Source organism: Oncorhynchus gorbuscha, linkage group LG14 (genome assembly GCF_021184085.1).
Source record: "Oncorhynchus gorbuscha isolate QuinsamMale2020 ecotype Even-year linkage group LG14, OgorEven_v1.0, whole genome shotgun sequence".
In the NCBI taxonomy this organism is placed as follows: Eukaryota; Metazoa; Chordata; class Actinopteri; order Salmoniformes; family Salmonidae; genus Oncorhynchus; species Oncorhynchus gorbuscha.
In genome coordinates, this window is record NC_060186.1 from 43,197,327 (window position 1) to 43,214,303 (window position 16,977).

The 16,977-nt window shown below is 42.0% G+C and overlaps 1 protein-coding gene across 10 annotated transcripts in view; it reads right to left on the reverse strand.

Moving 5' to 3' along the window:
* Positions 1–16,443, reverse strand: part of LOC123994952 (ephrin type-B receptor 3-like) — a 98,923-nt gene extending 82,480 nt beyond the window's left edge. For all 10 annotated transcript variants that reach the window (XM_046298097.1, XM_046298096.1, XM_046298093.1 and 7 more), the window contains exon 1: positions 15,756–16,443. In XM_046298097.1, coding sequence (XP_046154053.1) covers positions 15,756–15,819 — 64 coding nt within the window. In that variant the 5' untranslated portion in view covers positions 15,820–16,443. The remainder of the gene's footprint in view (positions 1–15,755) is intronic.
* Positions 16,444–16,977: the final 534 nt, after the last annotated feature.

The following is a 16,977-nucleotide window of genomic DNA, read 5'->3' on the forward strand; positions in this document are numbered from 1 at the left end:
ACATCGACGGGACAGCAGTGGAGAAGGTGGAAATATCTAAGGTCATCGGTGAACATATCATCGACAAACTGAAATGATCCACGCACACAGACAGTGTGGTGAAGAATGCGCAACATGGCCTCTTCAACCTCAGGAGGCTGAAAAAATGTGGCTTGTCATCAAAAACCCTCACTAACTTTTACAGGTGCACAATCGGGCTGTATCACCGCCTGGTACGGCAACTGCACCGCCCACACCTGCAGGGCTCTCCAGAGGGTGGAGCGGGCTGCACAAAACATCACCGTGGTCACACTACCTGCCCTCCAGGACACCTACAACACCAGATGTCACAGGAAGGTAAAAAAGATAATCAGAGACGATAACCACCCGAGCCAGTACCTGTTCACCCCGCTTCCATCCAAAAGGCAAGGTCAGTACAGGTGCATCAAAGCTGGGACAGAGAGATTAAAAAACAGCTTCTATCTCAAGGCCATCAGATTGTTAAACAGCCACCACTAGCACAGAGAGGTAGCTGCCTACCTACAGACGTGATATCATTGGCCACTTTAAATAAACGGAACACTAGTCACTTTATTAACGCCACTTGAAGAATGTTTACATATCTCACATTACTCATCTCATATGTACAGAATATACTGTATACTGTATCCTTCACTATCTATTCTTTACTATCTATTGCATCTTAGCTGCTCTGTCACTGCTCATCCATATATTTTATACTAATATCTTCTTATCCCATTCCTTTACTAGATTGTGTGTATTAGGTTTGTTGTTAAATTGTTAGATATTACCTATTAGATACTGCACTGTCGGATCTGGAAGCATAACAATTTTGCTGCACTCGCAATACCATCTGCTAACCATGTGTATGTGACCAATCAAATTAAATTTGATTTGATATACTGCCAGTGCCAGCCCAAAGCCAAATATTTAGCTAGCTAGCTAACGTTAGCATATTTGCTAGCTAGAACAACCTTGCTAGCTAGCTAAGGACACTGCACTAACCCGGCAGCTAACACAGGCAGCTGTTTCATGGAAACTAGCTAATCAATTGTGACTTAATTATAATGTCAATAATAGCTACAGTGGTCAAGCTTGAGGGAAGAATTTAGTATTGTGTGTATTGTGTGTATTGTATCATTGTATCTATGCACTTGGCTACCATTCCATAGCCTTCATTGCATATGAAGTGAGACTGGATCATCCCATGGCTATATGGAGAAAATGCCAGATCATCCTCTTTTTGTTAGCTCCCCCATGTAGGGTTTCATGCTCTCTAATTGGCTCAAAGTCAAGTGGTTGGCCACTGATGAACATTGTGATTCTACAAGTAGAATCGGTAGGTTTGTTGCTACTGAGTCTTTCAAGAGAAGGAACGGCCTCCCACTGTGATACGAAGTCTATCGGCAGTCTATCGGCAGTGAGTTTCATGCTATAATGTTGACTTCCAATATTTTACCCTTCTGCCTCACTGTGACCCCAAAACACTGCCCATGGCAAAGCCAACAGGCAAATTAATAAAGATCATATTCTGATGACTTGCCTCATCATTCAGTTATAGCTTTCAGCTATTTCTGTGACCACAGCTGAGAGCTATAAGAACTATGACAAATGAATTGGCTACAAATGAATTGGCTATTCAAATACAAGACTGCTTTCTTGAAACAGAGATGTTCATCTCAATGTGACTTGCCTGGTTAACTCAAATAAAGTATTCTAAATGTACTATACCTACCTATATCCCAGACAAAATATGCAACCTAATTCAATGAACACACACATACTGTAGTTGCCATCTACCTTAGACACACACACGAAAACATATATATGAGAGCTCTTGATGGTCTGCGTTAGGTGGGGTTTGTTTGGGACTGGCCGAGTCAGTCCAGACCACAGGGCGTGGATCAACCCCTGCCTGATTAGTCATAGGTAGCTTCCCAAATGGCACCCTATTCTCCATGTAGGGCACTAATTTCCGTAGGGGTCTGGTCAAATGTAGTGCACTATGTAGGGAACATGGTGGCATTTGGGACGCATCCCTAGACCTGACCCTGAACCGCAAAGAACCACTAAGAGTGGGGATAAACTAATGAGGCCCAAAGCACAGGGGCCTGTAAATCTGACTCAGAACCTGCGTTTATAGCTCTAAAAGCCACAGCATACGGACGGACTCACTGTCCCTGAGCAGTGATGTCACCACCACTAAAACTAGACAAACTTAGCTAGTCTGCGTGGGGGTAAAGTTTTGGTTACATGACTGACGTGGTCTGTGCGTGTGACATCTTATTGACCCGCATTGTCAGGGGTGCATGATTTTTTCAACCTGCGCGTCTATGAATGAGCATCACAAACAAAGTGTGGAAATGAGATGGGAGAATGTTTGTGCCACATCCTGACTTTCTGTTAGCACTTATGCTGTGGAGGAAATCAAACGGTGTGACACCTCATCCCATTTGATCTTTCTTGAGGTTTGTAGTCAAATGACACCAAGCACACTAAGAGGAGGATCTGGGAGAGGGATTAAATACTGTAGCTTAAACTAAATTAAAGTACCTACTCAAAAAGTACCTGCATACGACTCCATTCAATATGGGTGTCCAGATGGAAATAAAGATCCATGAGGGGGAAATTCTCAAATTTGCTCTCAAACAAGCAACACAAGACCAGAAGTGAAGGTCAGAAGTGCGATGGCATGTTCCGGCTAACGGTACATGTTTAGAATGTATGGATAGTCAGGAAACTCAGCCATTAGTGATGGACTAATTAGGGTTTAGAGTCGAGTTACCTCGTGGTCTCCAGCACCGATCGAAGCGAAGATTCATTAATAAGTAAGTGCAGTGGCAGCTTTTCCGCTTAATTAGTAAAGCAGAAAAAAATGCCTACTCCCAAGAGACCAACCCAGTCTGGTATTAAGAGGCTGGGCTATCAACAGCACTCACCTTCCTCCCTCCAGCATTGATTGATGGAGAGCTAAATTGAATCTCTAATCATCACCACACTTTTAGCCCCCGGTCCCATAGGGATTCAGAGAGGGCAAAAGTGTCTTTGGGGTTAATGTTTTCAGATCCGTCTTCTGACACCAATGGTATAAACATCGACCCCCTTGTTCACTGACCATTCCCATCTGGTCGGGTGTTATTTGACTCTGCTGTGTGTTCCTGCTCGCTTTCATGTCCCTGGCGATTGTTTTCACACTATTCACCATTCTGTCGGGTATTGAAAACCTGCTACACCTCACGTTCCTTGCACTTAGGCACCCTCCGACACCCTACAGCAACAGATTGAATTACAGCCCATTGAAGACCTTGTGTGTTTTCCTCCATTTGTACTAATCTCTCTTTTTGTGATGTCTGTCAACTTTGGAACCAGTTCTTGGAGAAGCCAAGGGCGATGGGGACAGGTTGAAAGAGAATGCCATTGCAAACATGTCATGTAAGTGTCGGTGGTGCTTGAACTCAAACTGCATTTTTTGCATACAGTCGCCATCACTTCGTGTTCATGGGAAACAATGTCACAGAACGAGGCAGAAAACCGCAGACTCCTCTTTCCACTTCAATAGAGGAAGTGAGTCATCTGACTGTCAGCCCTTATCAACAAGTGGACACATCAAAGCACCATGGGGCAGTAAATATCCCTGTCTCCTAGCTTTTGGGATTTCTATATTACAAGGCTGGCAGATAATGGGACGGGAAAATATTACTACAATTAGAACCAAACTATTAAAGGGTGGGAATCAGGGGTACAGTAAAGGGTGGGAAAGGATAGAATGAAAGAGTGACGGAGGTGAAGAAAGAGAAAGTAAACAGAGGAGAGAACGGGAGTAATTGTCTCCGGTTTGTTTAAAAGTCTACCTGTTTGAATGTGGACCGGTGAACTTTTCGTTCTTCCTCTTTGGCAAACCACAGCGCCAATCTGTCTACCTAGTTACAAACTCAGGGCCTAAACGGCTGCCCGTGGATAAGCCCGTGGAGTTTTGTTCACGCGCTAAATCATCACAGAAGATATACAGCCCTATAGTTCCTTGAATTAAGCGACAATAAAAGTTATTGGACAGTATAATCTCATAAACGGTTGAGCAAAAGCAAACAATGCCGTTTGAATTTTTTCCCGAGCGCTACACAGCTGATTATCTTGCAGTCTCTCTATCTCTCCATCGACCTCTCTTGCAGTGTCTCTGTCTCTCTGACATGGTCAGAGATGCAGTCTTGTGGCACAATGTTGCCATTGATCGGCACTCGGTTGCTTTGTCAATTTCATTAAAAACAACCGCGGATTCCTTCCAGCCTGCATCACAGCCCAGACTTTTCATTTGGTAACCTGGGTGGTGAGTGAGAGAGAGAAAGATAAATGGAGAGAGGGAAAGAAAGAAAGAAAGCTGGATCTTTCTTCCCAGGCAAAAACTGGATTAAGCTAGTCTAATTGAAGATGAGAGGATATAGTAGATATGTAACACTGGTCCAAGGTAGGAAATAAAATCTCCCTTCTCTGATGCTCACACCTTCCCAGAGCCCACCACCACCACCTTCAACCCCCTTTACCTCTCCTTCCTCACCCCCTCTTCGGCACTCATTTTACCACAGCTCCCCCCAAATCTCACATGGGTCACACTGTCCCGCATTGTCAACACTTTCAACACCTTTTGAAATTAACTGTCTTGCCAACACTGAACCAAGTGGCTTTCTCTCTGCCTCTCACTCACTCTATTTATTTCTCTGTTGTTCTCTTTCTTTCTCTCGGTTCAGGTTCAGCTTCAGTAACTGATAAGCCTTCGACTGCGGCTCAGCGGAGAACCAGAGCACGAAGCTCAACCCTGCAATCATACATCTCTCACCCAGTATGGGAGGCTTCTCGCAAGGCAGGGGGTTTGTGGATAATCCTTGTAGAAAAGGGCTGCCCTGGGTGAACAATCTCACTGCCTTGCTGAGATATGTCACCTTGCAGATGTAGCTATCTGCTGGTCTCATGCCTATAGATCAAAAGGCTCTGATACACCATATCTGTGAGCTGGTGTGGTGGTTTAGTCACCATATGGTTTCATCTTAATTAGATAAAAGTAGATATCGTGTTTTTATCACTCTCTCTACTGTCTATGTCTATCTCCATCTCATCAAGCACCATATTCCAGTGGGTCCAGCAGGGGTCTTTCAACTTTCTGCATGTTTCAAACCCCTTGCAGGTATTAGAACATCTGCCAATGATAATAATAGAAGTCACATCAGGTTTGATCAAACCACGCTCAGAAATGTAATTCTTTCAAATGGTACGCCAAGATTGAATCCTACAAAAAGATATCTTCACAAACACTTGACAAGGACACTCATTCGCAACATGATTAAAGCTTGCTGTAGATAAACAATCTACAGAGGAAACATGAATATATAAACAAATCGCAAAGACAAGACATCTCCTATGAGGCTATTTTATTCAACCTTTATTTAACTAGGCAAGTCAGTTAAGAAGAAAATTGTATTTTACAATGACGGCCAACCCCGGACAAACCCGGATGACGCTGGGTCAATTGTGCACTGCCCTGTGGGACTGCCAATCACAGCTGGTTGTGATACAGCCCAGGATCGAACCAGGGTCTATAGTGACGCCATTAGCACTGAGATGCAGTGCCTTAGACTGCTGTGCCACTCGGAAGCCCAACTACAGATGGGGGTCCTTAGATTTATATATTAAACCTATTGCCTTGGATTGCATAAAGGTACAAATCGGTGGTTCTACCCCTGAGCAAGGTAGTTAACCCACTGTTCACCGGGTGCCAAAGATGTCGTTTTAGGCAGCCTCCCACACCTCTCCGATTCAGAGTGGTTGGGATAAATGCAGAAGACACATTTCAGTTGAATACATTCAGTTGGACAACTGACTAGGTATCCCCCTTTCCTTTCCATAAAGCATCTCATTCCCTTATAACAGATCAAGTTCTCTCAATAGCCCTGTGAGAGACAGCACTCTGTGCCCCCCACAGGGGCTTCCACCACTGAAAATAACAGTGATGTAAAATATTTTTACTTAAGTAGTTTTTTGGGGTACTTTACTTTACTACTTACATTTTTGACTACTTTTACTTCACTACATTCCTAAAGAAAATATTGCACGTTTTATTCCATACATTTTTCCCTGGCAACCCAAAGTGCTAGTTGCATTTTGAATGCTTAGCAGAAAAGATAAATAGTGAAATTCACACACTTATCAAGAGAACACTACGTCATCCCTACTGCGTATGTTCTGGCGCACTCACTAAACACAACTGCATCTTTTGTAACTAATGTCTGAGTGTTGGAGGGCGCCCCTGGCTATTCTTACATTTTAAAAACAAGAAAATAGTGCCGTCTGCTTTGCTTAAAATAAGGAATTTCAAATGATTTATACTTTTACTTTTGATACTTAAGTATATTTAAAACAAAATACTTTTAGACATTTACTCAAGTAGTATTTTACTGGCTGACTTTTACTAGAGTAACTTTCTATTAAGGTATCTATACTTTTACTCTGGTATGACATTTGGGTACTTTTTACACCACTGGAAAATACACTATGGTCACACACACACTCAGAGACAAAGACCAAACAGTCAGAGAAACACACACACTTCACAGCTCCCTCAGTCCCGTCTCCCCAAATGGAGAAGTGTCAGATTGGCTAGGCAGTAAAACAATGTCTGCCTCAACTCAACACCAAGGCATTTGGTCTTTTAGTGCACAGGATGCACGTAAAGACAAAAAGATGCCTCACTGCATTTTTGTCTTTGTCCCCTAACTTGGTATGCTTATTCATGCATTTAAAGGAGCATAGGGCATTGAAGGTCTTTAATGTTCAATGCCCCGTCTATAACATTCAATGCAAAGGTTAGCGGAACTCTTCCCACAGACAAAACCTTCAGGAGGTCATAGTGGGGACTGTGAGGATTATCGCCACTGTAACGGCCGTTGGTGGAAGAAGGTGAGGACCAAAGCGCAGCGTGGTACGTGTTCGTCATTTTAATAATGGAACTGAACACTGATTAACAAAACAACAAAGAGAACAACCGAAACAGTTCTGTCTGGTGCAGACACAAAAACAGAAAGCAACTACCCACAAAACTCATGTGGGCAAGAGCTACCTAAATATGGTTCTCAATCAGAGACAACGACAGACAGCTGTCCCTGATTGAGAACCATACCCGGCCAAAAACAAAGAACTACAAAAACATAGAAAAAGGACATAGAATGCCCACCCTAGTCACACCCTGGCCTAACCAAAATAGAGAATAAAAGGCCTCTATGGCCAGGGCGTGACAGTCACTCTCGACTATCGTACATTCTATGCAAGCTGCATCACGTTGAGAAACCCTGTTTAAGTCATTAAGAGTGAGTACTGTCAACATTGGTAAGTGGTAATAGGGGGTATGGTAAAGTCTGCACCCATTCATAAGAAGAAGCTTCCTTTTGGCAGTGTGTGTTGTTTGAAGTGTAGATTGGGAGCAGGTGGAGCTGGGTGTTTTAACTCTTAGGAGAAGGAGTGAACGGATGGAGTTTTAGTGCCAACTGTAACTCTCGACTCCCACGCCATGAAGACACACAGGCACATTGAACATACACACACACACACACCACCATTCACACACGACACACACTCGCTTCACACATCTAGTTCCATTAATCAAAGTGGACGTTCACACCTAGCGCACTAACCACGACTTCAGTCAGTGCCTCCAAAATCCCCTATCATCACACCTTCTCTTTATGGCAGTCATTTTGAGAAGTAGCAAAATGTGTTGCCAGTCTTTAAAAATGTATCCAAAACACAACCAAGTGTCTGGAGCTAAAGCTTACATTCAACTATTTCAATATGTTAAAAATATCTTAGAGTTGGCCCCTTTTCTTCTTTCTCTTACATTTTAACAAGACTTGCGAAGCTGAAACCAGGTGATAGCTTTTTCCTCCAGGCACTCAATTTTGGAACGGCCGACAGATGTGACTGTGTTTTTGAAAAGACAAATATCAAAGATCCCTTTCTGCTCTATCAGCAAAATTGGTTACAAGAGCCTGTAGCTCGTAAAAAATGGAGGGGGGGCTGAAACGGATCAAACCACTGTGCATTGCAGAAGGAGAAGTCAGCTCGGCTCTCGCCAAGTGACTCTCGGCAGAGTAATGACCATGGCATGCTCATAAAGTGTGTTCGTTCGTCTTCTCCCCCGAGCGCCCCGACCTACATGTGAATAGCACATTGGCCCTGAACTGCTAGCTGGCGTCGAGTGATGCTCAAGCACACTTCAGCGCTATTGGCTTGTCTGTTTGTATCCCTGCATGAGTGTTTATGTGTGTCGACAGGCATGAGTGGCTGTGCATGCATATTTCCCTGTACAACAAATACAATACAATAAAATCCCCACTTGTTTCCTTTTTCATCCTTAATACCATTTTTATTCAAACAAGCATGGCCCAAAAGGTTTGATTTTGTTTGGGAAGCCAATTGTTACTGAATAAAAAGACTGGCTTGGTTAAGATGCAGTGACTTCCTGGTTTCGAACCGACAGAAGGTCAAAAGGCATAGGTCCTCAGTTGCAGCAGAAGAAAACACACTGGGGCCTAACAGAGCCACGTTCAGCAAGCAAACGTTGTGGAACGAAGCAGATAGAAATGTCACGAAATAAAGATGACACAATTCCTTATTCTAGACGTCAGATTGGAAAGTTTGTTCTACATAACATTTTCTATCAGACTGTTCTACGGCGTTGTTCCCTGCTGAACGCACCCCCCATTCTAACCCAACCGAGTTGTCACACATGGTCATTTCAGCTGCGCTTTATGGACGTCCGATGTGGAAGGGGCCTATAAAATGCCTACTTTGATGGAAGTTAACATTATGTATAGCATTTCACCAGAATTTTGAAACTCATTAATATGGTTCCAGTTGGATGGAAAATATTTTTTTAAACGAAAGCAGACTAAGGGGCCAAGTGGTAACACACCCACCCTGCACGCATATACCCACACTCCCTTTTAGTCACACATTTTCGGTTGAAAAACTTTTATAGTCGACTTGAAAGGGAAAAACCTCAGAGAAAGCACCTTCTGACTTTGACAGTGACTAAAGAGGTAAAGGAGTGGCGCTACTACCCTAACGCCAGCTGCCATCATGTGACTTTGTTTAGGTGGCTAGAGCTGTCTCTGTTGGCCTCGGCAGTTGGCGCTGTGATATAAGACACGGCCCTAAAGCCGTGCCACAGCCACCCATCTCGCTCTCTCCAGGCTGAGTGCAAGTCCCTCTCTCTCTCTCTCTCTCTCTCTCACTCTCACTTTCTCTCTTCGTCTCATTCTTTCTTTCAATCCCCATTTTTTTTGTCTCCCTCTTCTCCCTCGTTCCGCTCGGCTGGCTGTAGACAGCACCAGTGGGAATTTGGCAGTGGGCAGGCCCAGACACATTTGCTCCTCACGCTCTCAGGAGCGGGTGTCAAAGACCTTCTATTCGACAAGACCCTTCATCAGCTGCAGGACAGCCCTTTAGAGGAAGAAAGGGGGATCTCCGTAAGCACACACACACACACACACACACACGAAGGTCTGCAACCAACCACTTATACATTAATTAGCCAGCCATTCACTTCACAGCACAATAAATCCACCCAGAATATTCTGTCCTTATGGCATCCAAAATGTAGGCTTTACAGTAACCTTAATAGACCCACTGTCCATATTGTCCATCCAAAAAGGTCACCTAGTTTTCTTCAATGACATAGAAGTTCCTGGTGTGCAAATGTTGTATATGAATATGTGAGCAAACGTTCATGTTCTACGTGACCGTAACATCAGCATTCACATCCCACTGGGCTCACACTGACTGAAACAATGTTGAAACAACGTGGAATAGATGTTGAATTGACGTCTGTTCCCAGTGGGATGTGACCATTCACATAAGCACTCCTGAGTCCCATAGCATCAATAAGCCTGTCAGCTCTCTCTCTCTCTCGCTGCACAGCCACAGCCCCCCACCAACCAAACCCCGTCTGAGCGCCTTACGCCAATCTGAACCAAAGACACTGAACATCTGTTCAACATGGCCTCTCCTTAGCATGTGACCTTCAACTCAATGGGGCCCTATCTAACCTATACTCTGCCAGAGTGTGGAAGATGCCACTGTTTTCCAGTTGTCATTCTTCTCTTATGGAGGATTTGACAGTTGTAAAGTCACAATTGATTCACAATTCCAAGCTGAATCATGATTTGACAATTGTGAGAATAATTTGGATTATAATGATGGAATCATAACATTGTAGTTTTACAATGATTATACTACTATTATAAGTATCATCATCACCACTATCATTCCTAATATTATTGCCTTAGATTATAAGCGCTCAATTACTCTAAAATCCAACAAATTTGGATTCAATTGTTTACTTAATTATATTGCTTTTATTTTAACAAAAGTTCATATTATTCTTGATGGGAAAAAAATTAACATGGAAAAATATACCTACACAAGTATTTCTTATGCATTAATAATACTCTAACAACAGCATACTGTATACAGAATACTTTTTAATCATGGCCAAACTCTACATGAAAAGAACATGTTCAATAAACAAAATTAGATGATAAAATAGGCTACAACTATAATTCACGGAATGGAAAACAGAGACCATAACCTTATATTAATAAACCGTAATGCTATCAATTTATGAAAACTAAAGACTTCATAAATAAACTAGGCTTTTTGTAATCAATCATTCTATACTAAAAACTGAAATGATTCAAATATATTTTCACCCATGTAATTCAAAAAGTCAAAAATCATGCAAAATGTAAAAGCTTTATATGCGCTCATCGCCATCGCGCTGTCTCGCTCTCTCAGAGTGGCCTACGTGGCAATTAGATTGGCACACTCATCCCCTCTATCCGCCAGACCATTTGATTCCAACCGCCTGTTAAGAAATTGCCTTAATTGGTGCACTTCAACGTTTCATCCTGTGGACTACTCTGCAATAAAGACCTGCCCTCCAATAGATTGTAAGGCCAGGGATATTCAACTGGTCAAATGTCGCAGCCATTTGGTTCACAGACAACAGGAAGGAAGCCAATCTCTTGCATCACTCTATTGATTATCCGGTTAAAGGCCTAAGCAGCGCGGTTGTCCTAAATCAATATAGCCACATCGATTGCGAAACTCTGGCTGTAGGGAAGTTTAAATAATTAATACTTTCAATAGTTCACCAAAGCATGCAACCCAAGAGGCATTTTCTTAGGCCACCATGGCCTAAAACAGTTTTTTCAAAGCATTAACGCAAAGTCAAAAACGTATTGATAATTCATAAAAATATGATATTATTAGCATAGGCTATACATATAATGTTGCTATTTTAATACGTAAAATACTCGTAAGTACTATAATTCTTAAAAAAATATATATTACAAACTGCATAAATTATTTAAAACATCTAAAGCATTCAATTAAATCCACTGTACTTTTTAGCCCTGTTATTCTCATTTTGTTTTGGTCAGTATTTCGTTTAGGTCTAATAAAGTCTATCTTTAACAACAACAACAATAAACAGTGGACAAGAATCTACATTCTGTCGATTCTGTCATATTCAGTAGAGCCCCAGCAAGGTCTCATTATTGAAAGTGCTAGTTGCGGCTTATTGTGAACTGTTTTACAAATTCTGCCGTCCAATTTCCCCCTCGGCCCCTAAGAGGGTTTGGTTATAACAGTTGTTAACCTTAGTACTAATAATGTATTTTGTCCATTCAATAAAGCCCATTAGTATCCCTAACGACGTTTGATGAGCATTTGCCTTTGAATGCATTGGCCTATGTAACATGGATTCTCCGAGGTGGGCGCTCTCTGGACGCACTACTGGGTTAGTAAAAAGTTTACAAAAATCCTAGTTCATTCAAACAGAATAGCATGTTCTAAAAAAAGCTGGGTAAGGCTTCCCTTATTTAACACAGAACAAGTGTGCCGAACAAAATGGGTCAAGCAATAATAGTGATGATGAAGAGCCTTCCAGGCACGTTGAAGAGAGAAGGATTAAACCTGGCTGAGAGAGAGAGAGAGAGAGAGAGAGAGAGAGAGAGAGAGAGAGAGAGAGAGAGAGAGAGAGAGAGAGAGAGAGAGAGAGAGAGAGAGAGAGAGAGAGAGAGAGAGAGATCCTTTTAATTGATTTGAGAGAGAGAGTGAGTGAGAGATTCGCCAACTGCTAATTAAGGACAGGAAACTAGGCCTGCAGAGGTGTGATCTTGGGCCCAGCATAAAAGCACAAGCTGGTGCGTACGAGGCTCGCCGCCGATTGACGCACACCACAACCAAATATAAATAGCAACGCTACGAGACAGAACGATTATGCCATGGGCATGGGCTAAATATGGTGAGAAAAATAATCAAAGCAAATAATCAGCACTTTAGTTGGGGGAAATCCATACAAAATAACCTTGATACGGTTTGCACCTGTAGGCCAATCTACAAACGTGCAAGCAGTGACAATGGTAAATCAAGCCAGTCCCAGTCAATTGCACGGCTTTCAAACACTGGTGCTGTGAGGTTAGCTTATGCACTGTCTGGGAATTCATGAACTGAGGAGGGAGGGTGGGCTAATGGAAAAACGAAGTTCAACGTGCTTGAATTGAAAATGATTATCCTTTCCCTAGAAAAACAATAGGCTGCAAAGTGAAGGATGGGACCTATAAGTGAAATTAAATACGCGTCAAAGTGGGTAAACGCGGTTCCAGATTGCCTGCGAATCGTGATAGATGTTGTTGTGTGTGCACCGCTAACATATCTGCTTCTGCCTCTATCTTAAACCTCTATCATAAACATAATTTACAATGGGGAAAGAGATTAACGAATCCCCCAGTGCACTAAAATGTCATCGGGACAATTTATGTCTCCGATGGAGCGCCGAGAAAACCGATAGCCACAGTGCTTCATTCAAACAACTCCCGGCTGTTGGCCACTTCATCTATGTAGCCATGTACAGTACAGTAGGCCTCCTGAGGTTTTAACAAGATGAGACTTTGGCTTTGTTTTCAAAGTATTTCAAGTACAACATTTCAAACAACTACAAACAACATTAACTTGAAGTCTAGGGCATTTTAAAGCCAACCATAGTGCGTAAAAACGCCCAATAGGCCTAGAATACTATGGCTCATTTTTGCTAAACAAAATATTAAGCAGAAGTCACATGGTCACACTATGATGTTTAGGCGTAGTTCATGTGTCCAGGATTAGGTCACACAATAGACCTATGGGGGTATCAAATTATTTAATTAATCAGGAATATGTTTCATGAATAATTTAACATATTCAACGGAATCGTGAACGTGGATGCTGAGCGTACGATAAAACATGACCTATAATGCAAAAAAACTAAAGGTGTTTTCTTTTCAATAGGTTATAGGAAAAGTATTCTCCAAAGCAATGCAACGTTACTTTTAACCTGTCCCTTGTTAGTAGCTGCTGTAAATTGGGTAAAATAGGGGCATTCTCTCGTTTATAGTTCCTGGTCAGACCAGACGCTCCGTGTGGTCGTGTATTGTTCCCCGGGCGGTCGCTTCTCCCGAAATCCCCATATACTATGCTCCCTCTCAGAAAAGTCTCCAGCGCATGTCATAAATCACCTGCCCATGTTAAACGCTTAGCTAAGCCCCGAACCAGGTCAGCGAAGAGAAATGTATTGGAGCACTTATGGTGGAAATAGGCTGTTCTAACGAAATACATCAACTTCAGCCCAAAAAATGACTATTTGCATTGCCCCCCTCTTTTACACCACTGCTACTCTCTGTTGTTACCATCTATGCATAGTCACTTGAATAACGTTACCTACATGTACATATTACCTCAACTAACAGGGTAACTAACAGCCCGCATTTTGACTCTGTACCGGTACCCCCTGGTATATAGTCTCACTATTGTTATTTTACTGTTGTTCTTGAATTACTTGTTACTTTATCTCTTATTCTTATCTGTATTTTTTTAACTGCATTGTTGGTTAGGGGCTCGTAAGTAAGCATTTCACAGTAAGGTGTGTATTCGGCGCATGTGACTAATACAATTTGATTTGAACATTTGATTTCAAAAGCTGCACCCATCATTTCGGTGCCGTTATATACCCTGACACACCACTCAACATGAGTGCCTCCCACTCGGCATATCTTGAACGCTACCTCGTATCAGTGTAATAACAGGCCTAATATAGTCTACATAGGCTAGGTGAATATGTGGATTTCAGTGCACATACCAACCAATTCTTAATTTACCGCTTATATTTGACATGAGTTGGTCTATAGTCTACCTTATGCAGAATGATTGCGGGCACCAATGAAAAAAACAAAGTTTATCAGATAAATCGTGTAGGCCTACATTATTTTGACCCGCGCTATAGCCTACTTCACTTTACCACAACTTCAAAGGCCGACTTTGAATACAACAGAACAACCGATTGTTTAAAACACTGTCTAAATATGATAATGTTATAATCCCGCACAATTATAATGTCATTTTATATTACGATCTGAAATTGGGTCAAGGCTCGCTCGTAATCAAATAATCCCAGGAATCATAAAACAGTGCATGCTATTCGGTTTCTCTCTCATGTATAATCGAAGTTCAACACCGTAGAAAGCTTATCTTATCAGTGTAAATTCAAAGGAGTTGAAAATGTATTGATAAGTCATGAAAGTAGACAAGAAAGCTGTGGGAGAGCGCCATTTAGTAAAAACGGTGACACACTGTCCTACTTTTCTAGTGGCAACAGTAACACAAGCCAGCAATAGCCTACAAGCTGTAGGCCCATTCAAACCCACTGTGTGCCAGATCTGTTTCCCCATTCTACACCAATGAATAAATGGTCCACTGTTAGACAATAAAACGCTTTTTGTTTTCATGTTTGCTGCTTGACAGAAAAAGTGTACTACTTTCGCTAAAATTGCTCTACATATTAACGAATGAAATTTAAATATATTTCACAGTAATCGTGTAGACAAATAGTGTATTATTCCAATTTACAATGACTCAAACGCTTGACTTGAAATTAATCATAATTCAATAGCAAATATAGCTACATTTAGGCTACACCTTGATGTAATGGTTTGAAAGCCAAAATCTGCTAAAAACGTAATTACTTGATAGGCTTCTTTTCAAACTGATCCACTATTTTATGCAATGATGAACCTTCCAAAATACTAGAATACATTTTAGTGTCTGGGGCACCAATTGCGCTGCAGACCCGCGGAGCTGCAACCTACATAGAGCTCCGACTCCCTGTTGAGATATAGGCTAGTGTTGCGCTAATTTCCTTAGGGTAAGAATGAAAAGGCAAGCATCAAGAAGAATGAATGATCTTAAGCGGAAAAATACACAACCATCCTTGAAATGATACGACTGTTGAGCATTACGTCTGCTAAATGACTTAAATGTAAATGTAAATGTATTGAAAATCGGCTATCAATGGTAAGGCACTTGGGGTTGTTTGGGGTTGTCTGCCGTTGCGCAAAGCTATCTGTGGGAGCGAGTTAATATCTGTTCAAAATGTTCTCTCAGAGCCTGATAAAAATACATCGTTTAAAATGATAAAATATAAATAAGAGAGCTATAGCTCGACGAGAGATAAACTTGTGTTACTCTGCTTCGGCTTCTACCAATGCGCACTGCTGTAGCCCATTGGCGGACCTCATGAGAGTTTCGACGTTAATACCCAGGGCGAACAGGGTCTAAACGAAAATCCAAAAACCAGTACCCAGTAATAAACCACAAAAAATACGAATGTGTCTTACCTTCAACAGCTGACGCCATGGCAAGCAAGAGGCTGCATAAACCCAGAAAGTAATCCATTGTCATAAAGCGGTCAGTCCGGACATGAAATAAACCCAGGGGAGAGCGGGAGGGAGGAATTACAATCCGGTGTTCCGAAGCTCCACGCACCCAGTCTAACCGCGTTTGGCACCCAAACCCAGAGTTACCTCCATAAAACCAACAAGACAAATATCAATATGAAGGAGGTATGAGAAGCTTTGTGCAATCTAGGTGCCCTCTCCTTTTCAATAATTTTCAATGGGTTTATGCAAGAAACGGGAAAGGGCAAACGTTGTCCAAACCTTAAACTTCGCATTTGGCAATCCCAACAACCATTCAGTAAATATCCCCGATGATGTTTGCTATTATGATTACGCAGGGAAATGTAAGTCCGTTTCACGGGGTCCGTCGGGAATAATCCAAATACTTTTTGAAGTCAAGACGTTTGATATTTCCACACTTCTTGTATTAATACCATAATGCAGTCCAGCTATGTCTGTAGTTTAGCCTACCCGTGTATACGATCAAGTGTTATTCCCGAAAAAAATATCCTTGGTAGTAGTAATATTGTAGTAATGTCCCTGAGCGAATTATCGGCGTGGCTGGAGAAAGCTTATGCTCCGCTCGATGTGTGCATTGGAATTGAGCACGATCGTGCAGAAACAAGGGAAGAATGAACGAGAGAGAGAGAGAGACCCGGAGAGAGAGAGACCGGGAGCATAGGAGGAGGGGTTAAAGCAGCTGTCAGTCTCTTATACGGTCACACCCCCACAACCAGCCTGTTAAACTGATGCTCCAGGGCCACTGCCTTTCTCGGGAATCCCAGATCAGGCGTTTCAGCGCGGACAGAGCGCCCCCTGCGGGATACTCGTGTTATAGTGGTCGATTTAATGCAACACTACGGAGTTTCTGCTTATTTTCTTTTTGATAAAATCATTTTCAGCTATTGCAGCAATTATGTGTCTAAAACAGAGTCGAATATTCAGGGTTTTCAATGGACATTGTGTGTTATCAAAATGCAAAGCCCAATGAACACTGGGATTTTCTGTAAGTATAATTGTGTGCAATTCTCACTCAGTGTACAGACCTACACTTTCAGAATCTCGGTTTCTGAAGAAATACAAATTATAATATGAGGAATATAAAACAAAAAGTTGCATTTTGATTCGCTGTAGTTTACTGAGAACAATAATTAGGCTACAC